The following is a 16822-nucleotide window of genomic DNA, read 5'->3' on the forward strand; positions in this document are numbered from 1 at the left end:
GATACAAGACCTGGGGCACAAGCCTTCAAGGGGATGATCGAGATATGTATAGAAGCTACAGAAATCAATAAAAAACTTGAAGAGTTGTGATGATCCTAGTCTAATCATTGGCATTAAAATAGCAGAAGAAAGAATGTGTGCATATAAGGACATAGGCCAGTGTGAAATACAGAAAAATTAGGTCCAGGGAGTAGAATTAGCAATGCTAATTCAACTCCAGCCTGAAAGTCATCCTCTCAGTTTACACCCCCACTTTCTGCTCTTCTTTATTCTTACCAAACAGCCCTGTGATTATACACTGGTCTCCATTTTTATTTTCTCCCGAGAGACCAAGCATGCTCAGGCTCTCAGCTATTTGATGGGACTGAAGTAGGATCTTTGTTACTTAGAGCACTCAACTCAACGTGGTACCTGACCCAACCAACTGACTAAAAATAAAAGCAATATAAAATGAGTGTAATAAAGATCTAGAAAGTTCTAGTTCCCCAATGATGATATGTGTGATGTTATCGTGGATAAATTCAACCATCAAATTCATTCCCAGTTAGCATAAACCACAAAATACTCAAAGTTTAGAGTTGTGCTATCTAATATATGACTCTTCAAATTTTAATCGATTAAAATTAAATACAACTTATCATTCAGGTTTCAGTAGCACTAGTCATACGTCACAGGACATCCCTGGTGGCTCAGATGGTAAAGTGTCTGCCTATAATACAGGAGACCCAGGTTCAATCCCTGGGTCAGGAGGATCTCCTGGAGAAGGAAATGGCAACCCAATCTAGTATTCTTGCCTGGAAAATCCAATGGATGGAAGAAACTGGTAGGCTACAGTCCACGGGTCACAAAGACTCAGACACGACTGAGCAACTTCATACTCACTGACTCAGTCTCATGTCAAGTCCTCAACAGAAACTTATGTCTAGTGATTACTATATTGAACAGAGCAGATATAGAATATTTCCTTCATCATGGAACATTGTATTGAATAATGTACTTGGAAAAATGATAAATGATAATAATAGATAGATAGACATAAGTAGGTGTACACACAGGAATAGACATAATGAGAATGGGCTGGAGTCAATTTATCCCTGCTTTCAAGAACCAGTTTTATACAGATCACCAGCCCAGGTGGGATGCATGAGACAAGTGCTAGGGCCTGGTGCACTGGGAAGACCCAGAGGAATCGGGTGGAGAGGGAGGCGGGAGGGGGGATCGGGATGGGGAATACATGTAACTCCATGGCTGATTCATGTCAATGTATGACAAAACCCACTGCAATGTTGTGAAGTAATTAGCCTCCAACTAATAAAAATAAATGAAAAAAAAGAACCAGTTTTATAAAATTAATAATTTTGTGAGGTTATCACAAATTATCACAAATATTGAGAGGTTAACAATCCATTGGTAGCTTCAGATTAATCATCTAGGAGTATTCATGTCATGGAATTAAAACAAATCAGGGTCTTTTTGTTTGAGAGAGAGAGAGCATATTTATATCAGTGATTTGAGGTAGATATAGAAATCTTTTTTATTTTTACAACTGGGTTAAAAGTAGTTGATCTTCTGAAAGTTGTCCACTGAGGATCTAGAAGCAAAGAAACCCTAGTAGCAATGAATATTCCTAGAACCCAAATTTTGGATTCTAAATACCATTTCTCACTAAATGGAACCTGAACTTCTTAGAGAAATGGCTTATTCCAGGGGAAATAGGAGAGAAAGCTGGAATGCCTTGCATTAGGAAGTGAGGAAGTTCTTAGAAAATGATAAATGAAAAGGATACAGGATACTCTGTATATGACAGTGGTAGACACACATCATTATACATTTATCAAAACCCATAGAATATACAATACCAAGATTGGACCCAGGTGTGAGCTATTGTCTTTGGGTGATAATAATGTATCAGTGTAGGATCATTGATTATAACAAGTGTATCACTCCAGTATGGACTTCAGATATTGAGGAAGGCTATATGTAGGTGGGGGCAGAATGTATATCGGGAAACTCTGTATTCTTCACTCAATTAAGATTTTTTAATTTATGCTAAAAAATGGCCTATTGAAAAAATTTTTCAGGAGAAAAAGTAATATGTATATAGGAGCCTACTTGAAAGGGCTCCAGGGGAGAAACCTGAGAGAATTTGAAAATCAAAATGAAGAGTGATGTGAGAGAGTAAGTTAGCTGTACATGAGATATACTGACATAAATAAATAAATGATGGGGGAGAATGGAGAGCTCTCCCTGTGAAAGAACATCAGCTGATAAGTATAGAAGAATGATGGGTTTTGAAAGGCATGTTTTAATCATCATAGTAACAATGGTTTCGGTCAAAAACCATCCATGAATGATAAAACCAGTGGGTGACAATTTGAAGAGGAACAGAATATTTACAGTCTCAAAGGCTTCTCCAAGAAATTACCTATTAATAACAAAGGGAAAAACAAATACACTTTACAGTAGAATAAGCCGGTGAACACAAGTTTAAAAGTGTTCCAAGTTAAGGTCACCAACACTGGGGCAATGTGCCCCCTGAAGAATGAAAGGATGAAGCCTTGATGCAAATTTCCAGGCAGAGGTTCTGACTTGGTGGGTCTGGAGGAGCCTGAGAACTGATGTTGGAACCAAGCTCCCCAGAGGTTCAGCTGTAGTGATCCACATCATAACTGACTTCTGGGCATGACATCCTTGTTATACTTGCCCTTCGAGCACTGAACAAAGTTATGCCTGCAAACTTCTAGAAAGTACCACAGTCTACTCTTTCTTTCTGCACAAGTGTCTTTCTTCAATTTGGCCTAAATTCCCATCTGCCTGGAAATATTCCTGCACATTTTCAGAACTTCCCCCTACCTCTGTGTCTCCCCAGCTCTCCTTGGTTACCTTTATGATTGTCTGTTTCCTTGGAATTCTGGGAGTTAATCATCAGCTGAAGAAAATCCACTCGTGGCTGTAAGCAGAAAGAAATTTCTATGAAAGAAAGTTACTTGTGAAGTCACAGACAAATCAGGAGTGCAGTATTTAACCTCTTTCCTGAGACTATCGCCCCTTAAGTAGCAGAAGTCTGACTAGTATTGCCTGATTCCTCAGTGAACTAATATTCTCCTGTAGACCTTGGAGAACATGATGTTTCTCAGAGAGAAAACCGCCATCATGTCAACACTTTTTTGGTCCTCAGTCTCTCTGATTTTTGGTTTCTCTGGCGTTTGAAACAGCTTCCTTGCCCAAGAGTTGCCAGCTGTCTCTTCTGTCACACCTGTTTGTTCTGGAGAAAGTCCATGACTTGGATCCTTTTTTCCTTCCAATTTTAATTCCCTTTTTTTTTTTTTCCATTTATTTTTATTAGTTGGAGGCTAATCACTTTACAATATTGTAGTGGTTTTTGCCATACACTGACATGAATCAGCCATGGATCTACACGTGTTCCCCATCCCGATCCCCCCCCTCCCACCTCCCTCCCCATCCCATCCCTCCGGGTCTTCCCAGTGCACCAGCCCTGAGCACTTGTCTCATGCATCACACCTGGGCTGGTGATCTGTTTCACCCTTGATAGTCAATGCTATGACTATTTCAGTAGATGCAGAAAAAGCCTTTGACAAAATTCAACATCCATTTATGATAAAAACCCTCCAGAAAGCAGGAATAGAAGGAACATACCTCAACATAATAAAAGCTATATATGACAAATCCACAGCAAACATTATCCTCAATGGTGAAAAATTGAAAGCATTTCCCTTAAAGTCGGGAACAAGACAAGTGTGCCCACTCTCACCACTACTATTCAACATAGTTTTGGAAGTGTTGGCCACAGCAATCAGAACAGAAAAAGAAATGAAAGGAATCCAGATAGGAAAAGAAGAAGTAAAACTCTCACTGTTTGCAGACAACATGATCCTCTACATAGAAAACCCTAAAGACTCTACCAGGAAATTGTTAGAGCTAATCAATGAATACAGTAATGTTGCAGGATATAAAATTAACACAGAAATCCCTTGCATTCCTATACACTAACAATGAGAAAACAAAGATAAATTAAGGAAACAATACCATTCACCATTGCAACAAAAAGAATAAAATACTTAGGAATATATCTACCTAAAGAAATGAAAGACCTATATATAGAAAACTAAAAAACACTGATGAAAGAAATCAAAGAGGACACAAATAGATGGAGAAATATACCGTGTTCATGGATTGGAAGAATCAATGTTGTCAAAATGACTATACTACCCAAAGCAATCTATAGATTTAATGCAATCCCTATCAAGCTACCAATGGTATTTTTCAGAGAACTAGAACAAATAATTTCACAATTTGTATGGAAATACAAAAAACCTCGAATAGCCAAAGTAATCTTGAGAAAGAAGAATGGAACTGGAGGAATCAACCTGCCTGACTTCAGCCTCTACTACAAAGCCACAGTCATCAAGACAGTGTGGTACTGGCACAAAGACAGAAATATAGATCAATGGAACAGAATAGAAAGCCCAGAGATAAGTCCACGTACCTATGGACACCGTATCTTTGACAAGGGAGGCAAGGATATACAATGGAAAAAAGACAAACTCTTTAACAAGTGGTGCTGGGAAAACTGGTCAACCACTTGTAAAAGAATGAAACTAGAACACTTTCTAACACCATACACAAAAATAAACTCAAAATGGATTAAAGATCTAAATGTAAGACCAGAAACTATAAAACTCCTAGAGGAGAACATAGGCAAAACACTCTCTGACATAAATCACAGCAGGATCCTCTATGACCCACCTCCCAGATATTGGAAATAAAAGCAAAAATAAACCAATGGGACCTAATTAAACTTAAAAGCTTCTGCACAACAAAGGAAACTATAAGCAAGGTGAAAAGACAGCCTTCAGAATGGGAGAAAATAATAGCAAACGAAGCAACAGACAAAGGATTAATCTCAAAAATATACAAGCAACTCCTGAAGCTCAATTCCAAAAAAATAAATGACCCAATCAAAAAATGGGCCAAAGAAGTAAACAGACACTTCTCCAAAGAAGACATACAGATGGCTAACAAACACATGAAAAGATGCTCAACATCACTCATTATCAGAGAAATGCAAATCAAAACCACAGTGAGGTACCAATTTTAATTCCTAATGAATTACCACACAAATTAATCCTCTCACATGTGCAAAGTACATTGGCAGCTGTTACAGAAGCATCTTCAAGGCCTTGACCCTTTTCAGTGACATCCTGGGTACAAAACCCTCTGTTCCCCTGACCTGCAGACAAGCTTGCGTCTCAGGCCTCATGGAGGTGAAGGTGGGTTAACTAGCTTGCAGCTTCATGGCCCAGAGAAGATCCCTGCCCATGCCAGACTAGCAGAGGGCTCAAATTTAACAGAGAATACACTCCACCAGCTGACAGATGGGGCTTTCCATTGCACAACCTATAAAATAGGAGTCTTGGAAACAAAGTGATTCTTTACCAGTATAACATGTGGGGAAATTATAATATCAGTAAAATCATTTTTAAACTAATTTTTATCCTTTAACAGTTTATTGAATGGAAGTGGTAAAGCATTTATCTCAACAATACATATGCAATGACATACTAATATGCATTCCTACTATTAAATTTAAACAGCACTCTCTGGCTCATTTTCTTATTTTTTCCCCAACCTCCACCTTCCTCATCACTCCACAATGGTATATTAATAACTCCCCAGTTCTAAAATCTATACTTCTCTACCTATCTTTTAAAAACTGCAGAGAAGTGCACAAATCATATGTGTGGAGGTAAATAAATTTTCAAAAAGTGAACCCCCTCGCGTAACCATCACCAGATTTTACCTTTTGAATATCTTTGAGGCGACTTTCTTTTATCTTTTTTACGGATGTTGTGAAAAAATTCACAGCGCTTTTTGGAAACATGCTGATATTTAATACTTCAAAGACTGGGATAAGGAATGGAAAGAGTGCTGAAGAGAAAACATAAAAGAAAAGCAGAGTAAAAAATCAAAATTTACGCATTAAGTATAATTTGCACTATCTGTCAGAGAAAGATATCAGAATCACTCCCGCTGTGACCTTTGCTCAGACTTCCAAGCCAGTGACTGAGCAAGGCCAAGTCCACTTATGGGGCCTTCACTACAGTCGTGAAACCAGTGGTCCCTCTGCCTTTTGGAACGATCAAGGAAACAGAATTATATTCCTTAACTTGTTGGCTTTTTATCTATTTGATTAGAGTCTCTTCGGATACACCACACTATAGTCTGCTACTCTAATTAACCTTTTCATTCAAACAACAATTCAAGATAGAAATAAAACAGTGTGTGCCTCTCAGCCATAATTGAATTAAATGAAAAATCAATAACAGAAATTGGGAAATTCACAAATAATGGAAATTAAACAATACACTCTTAAATAACCAAGGAGCTGTATACTATATCAAAAATGAAACCAGGAATTTCTTTGAAATGAAAAATGAAACTATTACTTACTAAAATGAATGGAACATAGGAAAAACATTGCTCATGGAAAACTTTAAGGCTATAAATGTCTACTTTTAAAAAGAACAAAGATCTCAAAGTCATGAACCTAACTTTCCACCCTAACTCACTGAAAAAAGAAGAGCAAACTCAACCTAAATCTAAACGAAAGAAGAAAGTAATGAAGATTTTGTATTTCCATACAAGATGGGATGGGGAGGGAGGGGGGAGGGGGGATGGGGATGGGGAGCACATGTAAATCCATGGCTGATTCATGTCAATGTATGACAAAAACCACTACAATATTGTAAAGTAATTAGCCTCCAACTAATAAAAATAAATTTAAAAAAACCTGAAAATAGAATTGCCATACCACCCAGCAATCCCACTGCTGGGCATACACCCCGAGCAAACCAGAACTGAAAGAGACACATGTACCCCAATGTTCATGGCAGTACTATTTACAATAGCTAGGACATGGAAGCAACCTAGATGTCCGTCAGCAGATGAATGGATAAGGAAATTATGGTACATATACACAATGGAATATTACTAACTATAAAAAGAAATGCATTTGAGTCAGTTATAATGAGGTGGATGATCCTGGAGCCTATTACACAAAGTGAAATAAGTCAGAAAGATAAAGAAAAATACTGTATATTAATGCATATATATGGAATTTAGAAAGAAGGTACCGACAATTCTACATGCAGGGCTGCAAAGGAGACAGATGTAAAGGAGAGAGTTTCAAACTAAGTGGGAGAAGATGGGGGTGGGATGATTTGAGAGAATAGCACTGAAACATGTACATTATCATATGTAAAATAGATGACCAGTGCAAGTCGATGCATGAAGCAGGGCACCCAAAGCTGGTGCTCTGGGATAACCCAAAAAGATAGGGTGCAGAGAGATGTGGGAGGGGGAGTCAGTATGGGGTGGACACATGTATACCTGTGGCCGATTCATGTTGATGGATGACAAAAACCTCACAATACTGTAAAGTAATTATCCTCCAATTAACATTATTTAAATAATTGGAAAAAATATTAAACAGAAACTACTCAAAAAGAAAAAGACAATGTGAATAGATCTATAAGAAATACAAAGTTTGATCTGATAATCAAGAAACTACCCACAATTTGACAATGAAAAGCTCAGGTGCAGATGGTTTCAATGCTGAATACTACTCAAATAATTAAAAAATTAATATCAACTTTTCACTAACTCATCCAACAAATAGAAGATGACAGAATACTTTGAAAGTCATTCTTCAGGATCAGTATTAACCTGGTGTGAGAAAGAGAGTAAGATAGTAGAGGAAAAGAAAACAACAGACCAATGTATCTTATGATAATGGATACACAAATCCTCAAGAAAATACTAGCAAACTGAACCTACGAATATATACAAAGATGTATACACCATATATAAGTGCACTTTATCCCAGGAATGCAAGGTTGTATAATATGCCATTTCAACAGAGTAAAAAACTAGGACCACACAATTATCTAATACGTGCATAAGAAGCATGTGACAAAAATCCAATACACACTTGTGATTAAAAAAACTCTCAGCAAACAGGAAAAGAAGGGTCTTTCATCAACCTCATAAAAGGAATCTATGAAAAACCCACAGTTAACACTAATACTTAATAGTGAAAAACTGGATGGTTTTCTCTAACATTAAGAATAAGACAAAAACCACTACAATATTGTAAAGTAATTAGCCTCCAACTAATAAAAATAAATGAAAAAAAAAAAAGAATAAGACAAGCAAGCCTTCTTCATCACTTCTACTCAAAACTGTACCTGACGTTCTAACCAGAAGAATTAGTCAAGAAAATTAAAGAAAGTATATCCATATAGGAAATGAAGAATAAAACTCTCTCAGATAACATGATCTTGTACACAGGGAATCCTAAGGAAGTCACTAAAAACCTATTAGAATTAATAAACAAGTTCAGCCAGGTTTCAAGATACAAGATCAAAGTACAAAATCAATTGTATTTCTGTACATTGCAAAAAATAATCTGAAAGTCACATTGAAAAAACAACTCCATTTATAATAACATCAAAAAGAATAGAATAAGTAGAAGTAAAATATGTAAAATTTACACCCTGAAAACCACAAAACCTTGTTGAACTAAATTAAAGAAGATGTAAGTAAATGAAAAACATGCCATGTTCATGAATCAGAACATTTACATTGTCAAGATGGCAAATTGACTGACATAAGGCATTTCCTTTCAGAACTCTAGCTAACCTCTTTGAAGAAACTATCTTAGATTAAACTCATATGAAATTGCAAGGGGCTCATAGGAGACAAAACATTCCTGAAAAAAATAATAAAGCTATAAAGACTCACATTTCCTGATTTTAAGATTTACCATAAAGCTACATTAGTCAAGGCAAAGTGGTTCTGGCCTAAGGATGGACATACAGATTCATGGAATAGAGTTTTGAATACAGAAATAAGGCCACATGCATATGGTCAACTGAACACTGAAAATCTTTCTAAGACCATTCAACAGAGACAAAACAGTCTTTTCAATAAGTGGTGCTGAGACAATAGGATCAGTTCAATTCAGTTCAGTTGCTCAGCCGTGTCAGACTCTTTGCAACCCCATGAACTGCAGCACGCCAGGCCTCCCTGTCCATCACCAACTCCCGGAGTTTACTGAAACTCATGTCCATTGAGTCGGTGATGCCATCCAACCATCTCAAGCAAATTATACCAGGACTATTGATTTAAGTAATAACTGAAATTTGTACCTTTTGACCACCATCATCCAATTCCATCTCCCAAACCCTATCTTTGGTAACCAAAAATCTGACATCATTTTTCTATGAGTTTGGATTTCTTCCTTTGATTCAGCATGTAAGTGTTTGTCTTTCTCTGTCTGACTTATCTCACTAAGCATAATACCCTCCATTGAGGTCCAGACACATTGCTGCAAATGGCAGGATTTCCTTTCTTTTCATGGCTAAATAGTATTCTGTTGTGTGTGTATATATATTTTCCCTCTATCTTTATCCATCCATGGACACTTAGGTTGTAAAAACCATTGTATTGTATATTTTAAATTGGTGAATTGATGGTATTGAATTATATCTCAATAAACCTATGAAAAAGAAGGAAGGAAGGGAGGGAAGGAGGAAGGGAGGAAGAAAGAACAAGAGGGAAGAAGGGACGGAGGGAGAAATACAGAAAAAGGAATGTAGTAGGACACTTACCTACTGAGAAAAGAAGTGGATCAAGGATATCAAATCTTAAGAGCTTCTTGGCATTCTCCACAAAGGGATCTTGTGGGTTGCCAAGGGAATCAATATTCACTCCAAATGATGTGCTAGTAATCACATCCATGCTGTAGGCCCCAAAGACCCTGAGTAGAGAAAGATAAACACAGACAATTACAATCGGGACCAGTTGACTACCCATATCCAACACAGTCAAAAAGAAAATCAGATGCCCAGGCAAGACAGGTCAAGAGCCACACTCTCTCAGAACCACCTGCTGGATCATGAAAGACTGTCTGCTGCTCTCACTCACTCCTGAGGTGTGTATGAGGTGTGGATGATGTAACCGCCCCTGAGCTGGGGGGATGGGGACACTAAGGCAAGTTAGGACACCCCCCCTCCAATCAAACTAAAGGAGCTCAGTCATAGAAGGATAGAACCCATAATCTGACAAAGCACAGTAGTGTGCTTGAGTATGGGCAATAAAAGGTGTATAAGGACTGTGTCTGAGCACAGCAAAGGGAGCAAATTCACTCTTCCTGGGGAGTCAAGAAAGGGGACATTGATCTGGGTCTCACCTCACCACAGAACCTGTGCTCAGAGATGATTCCTTTTTAGTGCAAAAGCAGAGTTGATATACAATATCACATTAGTTTCAGGTGTACAAGAGTGATTTTAAATACTTCATTTAAAGTTATTATTAAATACTGAATACATTCCTTGTTATGTACAATCTATCCCTGTAGCACAATTATGTTATACATTATAATTTGGACCTTTTAATCGTCTACCCTATCTTGCACTCCCCTTCCTACTTTCCACTGGTAACCACCAGTTTGTTTTCTATATCTGTGACTCTGTTTCTGTTTTGTTATATTGATATTTATTCACTTCATTTTTAAATTCCACATATAAATGATAACATGCAACATTTGTCATTCTTTGTCTAACTTATTTCATTAAGCATAATACCCTCTAGGTCCATAAATGTTGTAAATGGCACAGTTTCATTCTTTTTTATGGCTCAGTAATATTTCTTGGGGGGGGCGGTGTGTATACACACATGTGCCACATCTTCTTTAAGCATTCAGCTGCTGACAGATACTTATGTTGCTTCTGTATCTTGGCTATTGTAAATAAAGCTGATATAAACATTGGGGTGCATGTACCTTTTCAAATTAGTGTATTCATTTTCACGAGATGTATACCCAGGGTGGAATTGCTAGATCATATGACAGTTCTTAGCTTCCTGGGTGGCTCAGTGGTAAAGAAACTGCCTGCAATGCAGGAGATTTGGGTTCAATCCCTGAGTCAGGAAGATCCCCTGCAGAAGGGAATGGCTACCCACTCTAGTATTCTTGCCTGGGAAGTCCCATGGACAGAGGAGCCTGGTGGGCTACAGTCTGTGGGGTCACAGAGAGTGGGACATGATGGAACACAGACAATAGTTCCCTTTAAGATTGTGGAGAAACCTCCATACGGTTTCCCACAGTGGCTACAACCAACCTTGTACCAGGGTTTCCTTTTCTCCATATCCTCACCCAAACTTACAGGTGTTGGCTGATTTTGGGATTTTGATTTGCATTTCTCTGATGATTTGCAATGTTGAACATCTTTTAAACTGTATATCTTCCCTTGAAAAAATGTCTATTAAGATCCTCTGCCCGATTTTCGTTGGGTTGCTTGTTATTTAGATTTTGAGTTGTATGAGACATTTATATATTTTGGACACTAACCTCTTATCATCACATCATTTGAAACTTATTTCTCCCATCCATTTAGTAGGCTGTCTTTTCATCATATCAATATTTTACTTTACTGCATAAAAGACTTTTAAGTTCAATTAGATAAAAGTAAAAAATTAGGTCATTTGCTTATTTTTGCTCTTGTTTTCTTTGCCTTGAGTTAAATCCAAAAACATATTGTTATGATTTATGTCAAAGAGCATTCTGCCTATTGTTTCTTGTATGTTTTTATGGTCTCCAGACTTACATTTAGATCTTTAATCCATTTTGAGTTTGTTTTTCTATAGGGTATGAGAAAATATTCTATTTTCATTCTTTTACATGTAGTTATTCAGTTTTCCCAGTACACTTATTGAAGAGACTGTCTTTTCTACATCGCATATTCTTGCTTTCTTTATCATATATTAATTGATTCTAAGTATATGAGTTTATTTTTGAGCTATCAATTTTATTCAATTGATATGTGTCTCTTTTGTGCCAGTGCTCCCTAAAATCAGGAATAAGACAAGGATGCCCACTCGTGCTCCTTCTATTCAATAAACTATGGGACGTCCTAGCCACAGGAATCAGACAAGAAAAAGAAATAAAGGTCATCCTAATTGGAAGGAAACATGTAAAACTATCACTATTTGCAGATGAAATAATACTTTATATAGGCAACCCTGAAGTTCCACCAAAAATCTAGAATAAATGAATTCAGTAAAGTGGCAGGTACATGATTAATATGCAGAAATCTGTTGCTTTTCTATACAGTAATAAAGAACTATCAGAAAGAGAAAATAATAAAACAATCCTGTTTAAAATCACATCAAAAAGAATAAGACACTGAGGAATAAACTTAATCAGGGAGGTGAAAGACCTATACTATGAAAACTATAAAACAACGGAGGAAATTGAAGGTGATAAAAACAAATGGAAAGATATTCCATGTACATGGATAGGAACAATTAATATTGCTTAAATGCCCATATTACCCAAAGCAATCTATAGATCTAGCATGATTCCTATTGAAAGACTTGTGGTACTTTACACAGAACTAGAACAAACAGTCCTCAAATTTATATAGAAACATACAAGACCATAAATAGCCAAAGCAATCTTGAAAAACAGGACAGATGTTTTTCTGGAGATGGAGTCATCATGCTCCCTGATTTAAGGCCACACTGTGTATTTTTATTTCCCAGAATATCCAAGGTGACAGTTAAGCAGATAAGTTAACCCTGGCTCATGTACCCAGAAGATACCTTCTGATATTTTCATGAGCCACCACTCATTCTTGGGTGGCCAGTCGGAGTTGTAAACCACACACCTACTTCTATTCGGTCACTAGAGTAACTCAGCAGTGGGAATTTGGCTCCAAGGCAGGCAACAGAGGGGCTCAGTGGAGCTCCAAGGACCAGCAGCTTCACCCCTACTTACTCTTTTAAGTCGACGGACGTGCCTTTCTCTGCTTCCTTCCTCAGGTTCCTCACCAACACATCTCCATACTGCCTAATGATAGGGAACATCTAGACACAAAACACAACAGCGCGGGAAGTTAAATGTGGAGACTCAAGTTTTAGAAGGACCTGGTTTTCAGGGGCATGGAGCCATCAGTGACATTTTACTCTGAATCTGACGATGTCTCTTCTAGGATGTGAAGATAAAAACTATTTTAGGAAACTCAAATTTGGCACACCACTCCTTGGACAGGGATATGAATTTATTTTCTACCTTATTCTTTAAGTTGCTCATGGAAAACCCTCTTCTTTTCTTACCTCCTTGAGCTTCCCACTGGTGAAGGTTGGAGACAGCAATGTCCGTATTCTCTTCCATTGTTCATCCTCAGCCACAGAAACAGCATTTTTCATAATTCCCAATGGACCAAAAACCTAGAGTTGAAAGCAAATTTTACCCTACCTAAGTGTTTGAAGTCTCAACAGTTGTGGAAAATTTGTTAATAATTTGGGAACAATGTATTCAACAAATATTTAGTGACTGTCTACTTAGTACCAGGCCCTATGCTAGATGCACAATAAACATTTATCCTGAATGTCTAGGTTCCTGTGAATGTGGAAGAGACATCCAGCCACTTGATGTGTTTCCAGCCTTCATATTCCAATCTCCTTTTAAACGCAAATGACCATGTAGTACAGAAAGGGTTCTTCCAGGGGATAGAAGGGAATAAGATCGAGTTCATCTTCCCGGGCTATGGAGAGAAGGGATTGGTGACAGTCAGCCAGATAGCCTTGGCAGACTGCATTTTGCCTCAGATTACTTTGGTCTTTACATATATTTACAGCCTGATCAACTGGAAAAAGGAATGTGCTGACATGGTGGGGGCTTTTTAAGTAGTACTAACTACGCAAAAGTTTATGGATCTACTTTATATTTTGAAAAAAAAATGTGCAATGACATGGAAAACATTTCCCCCTACATTTTCCCCCAGGAATAGAAGAGGTAATAAGACAACTCTATTTTTCAGCTTGGGACATGTGTATGAAGCCAGCCGGTTTGAAATTTTCCTCAATCGTTTAAATTTATATTTCATTTTAAAATAGATTGCTCCAACACTCATTCATGATAAAACTCACAAAACAGGAAGACAAAAAAAATTTCCTCAACTTGATAAAGAACATCTACAAAAAGACCTACAGCTAATATCACTTTAATGATGAAATACCAAAGTGACATCTCCAAGATAGACTCATCATCAGAGTAGGAGACTCCAGACTTTGTTGTCTCACAATTAGACAGCTCACAGTAAATGAAAGTAGGTCAAAAAAGTGTCAGCAATATAACAGAGCACACTTGAAAGTAACTTGCAGAAAGAGTAAGGAGAAGAGCTACATTTTGTTTGCATCATCCCTTCCCCTAGGCCAGCACTGCTCAGCATCAAGAGGAAATTCCCCAGTCTGAGACATTTTCCCTTGCTGGAAAAAAAAAAAAAGACTAAAAGAGACAACAGGATCAGTGACCAGTTTCTCCAGCCTTTCAGAACATTGCACAAATGACCTGCTTTGCTTTTACCCCACCCAGAGACGAGCAGAGCTGAGACATCTAGAGACAACTAGGAGCAAAGAAGAAGGGCAGGGACTACCAGTGTCAACCACACAGCAGGAGTGACTATGGGTCTCTGTATCCTGCTCAGCAGAAAACCCCAGAAACTTTGCTATGATGAAACCAACTGCCAGCATAGTCATTGAAAAACCTCTGAAAATTTTGGTGCTGATCACTCCCCAGGGTTCTACATTAGCAGACTCCAATTGCCTGAGCCCTGTCTTTCCCCTCCACCCTCAATAGAGCTGCACCAGCCAGTGATGCCCTGAGACCCAGGATCCACACCAGCTGCCAGCCCCGATCTCCTTGGCTGGGCATGTGCAAAACCCCATCCCAGACCTCTGCAGCTGCTCAGGTGTCTATACTACATCAGTAGAAAGCAGTAGGTATTATGTGCTTTTGTAGCTACACACACACACACACACACACACACACACACACCCCTATCTGTCTATATCTGCATCTATCTATCTCTCATCTGTCTATGTCATCCGGCCTGTTATCATCTATCTACATACAAAAGCATGGATTTAGACTAATAATTCAGTCGATGACTCCACAGCGTTTAGTCTAGTTTCTCAGTCTCTGAACCTGCGACTTCTTCTCCAATGGTGAGAATGCTGGCTTCCATCATCCTTTCTATATTATTACTTGATCAATCCTCCTTTATGGAGCAAGTCTACAATCCATCCCCTTCCACTCATGATGCCCTCTCACCCTATGAACTACCGCTACAAGTGAGTATTTTGGGTTCTCTTACCAGTGAAAGTGAAAGGGGTTTCCCTGATAGCTCAGTTGGTAAAGAATCTGCCTGCAATGCAGTAGACCTTGGTTCGATTTCTGGGTCAGGAAGATCCCCTGGAGAAGGGAAAGGCTACCCACTCTAGGATTCTTGGGCTTCCCTTGTGGCTCAGCTGGTAAATAATCTGCCTGCAATGCAGGAGACCTGGGTTCAATCCCTGAGTTGGGAAGATTTCCTGTAGAAGGGAAAAGCTACCCACTCTAGTACTCTGGCCTGAAGAATTCTATGGATTCTATAGCCCATGGGTTCGCAGAGTCGGACACGACTGAGTGACTTTCATTTTCACTTTACCAGTGCCTGGCTACCATCCCTGTGGACACCCTCCCCTCCCTACTTGGTCTCTGATTCGGAGCCACTGTCCTCCTTCTCTGGCCCTACCCTGATGTGTGAGGCTGCCCACACGTGGCCCACCTCCGGGTTTAGGACTGGAATATCAGGAAGAGATGGCAGGCAGGGGTGAGGTGAGGGAAGGAGCAGGAAAGGGAAAGGAAGAGCCATGTGCGGCTTCTGACGCCACTGAAACTGACCAGTGTGTGCAGGCTTTCTCCCAATCAACTGATCAATCAGCCACCTTTAATTCAACATTCATGGTGTTAAGGCAGTTGTGTGAGTCCTACCCTACTGCCTCCAACCCCACTAGAGCTGCCCAGCTAGAGCCACCGCTGATGCTATAAGACCCGAACGCCAGTCCCGACTACTGTCCCTCGACTGCACTGACCCACCCGTCCACAGCTAACCTCTGCAGCCACACACCTGCACACTGCCAGGCTCAGGTCTGAGCACAGCGATGAAGACCCAGGGCAGCAAAAAGTAAAGTGAGTAAATACTAAATAAATAGATTATTTTAGATGGATAGTCTTTCCACAAATGGTGCTGGAGCAATTCAGACATTTAGATGTAAAAAAAAAAAAAAACAAAAAAAAACTTAACCTTACATGTTACACAGAAACTAACACAAAAGGGGTTATAGACTTAAAGGTAAAACATAAAGTGATTTAATGCTTAGGGACAAAATAGGAGAAAATCTGCAAGGCCTAAGGCTAGGTCAAGATATTTTGGACTTGACAACAAAGGCAAAATCCATAAAAGGGAAAACTGCTAAGTCACTCATCAAAGTTTAAAGAGCAGTATTTGCTATGCTGAAGATCCTGATAAGAGGAAAAAACAAGCTACTTGCTGCAAATATAAAAGAATAGTAAGAAGGAGCCTTGTAGGGATGGGACAGTTCTATCCATTGATTGCCGTGGTAGCTATACAAATCTACATCTAGGACTCATTTTCATAGAGCAAAACGTACAAAACGAGTGAGCATGAAACTGAAGAAATCACAATAAGCTCTGTGGATAGTATGAATGTCAGTTCTCTGCTTTGAAATTGTATTCTAATTAATCAATGTATTGCTGTTGGAGGAATCAGGACGAAAGGTACATGACATCCAGCCTCTCTGCGTTTTTCTCTTTTGACAACATCCTGTGAATTTATAACATACTTCAAAATGCATATCTAATAAGCAAATTGCAAATTTAAAAAATGGATGCCTA

At 38.6% G+C, this 16822-nt stretch overlaps 1 protein-coding gene across 1 annotated transcript in view; it reads right to left on the bottom strand.

Annotated features, from left to right (window-relative positions):
- LOC122432817 (cytochrome P450 3A24-like) overlaps positions 1 to 16822 on the bottom strand; it is a 36111-nt gene that overhangs the window by 10888 nt on the left and 8401 nt on the right. The window contains exons 5-9 of the mRNA XM_043455035.1: positions 13198 to 13311; positions 12860 to 12948; positions 9693 to 9841; positions 5822 to 5949; positions 2884 to 2950 (exon numbers count right to left, since the gene is read on the bottom strand). Coding sequence (XP_043310970.1) covers positions 2884 to 2950; positions 5822 to 5949; positions 9693 to 9841; positions 12860 to 12948; positions 13198 to 13311 — 547 coding nt within the window. The remainder of the gene's footprint in view (positions 1 to 2883; positions 2951 to 5821; positions 5950 to 9692; positions 9842 to 12859; positions 12949 to 13197; positions 13312 to 16822) is intronic.

The sequence above is a fragment of the Cervus canadensis genome, chromosome 32, assembly GCF_019320065.1.
Source record: "Cervus canadensis isolate Bull #8, Minnesota chromosome 32, ASM1932006v1, whole genome shotgun sequence".
Classification (NCBI taxonomy): domain Eukaryota; kingdom Metazoa; phylum Chordata; class Mammalia; order Artiodactyla; family Cervidae; genus Cervus; species Cervus canadensis.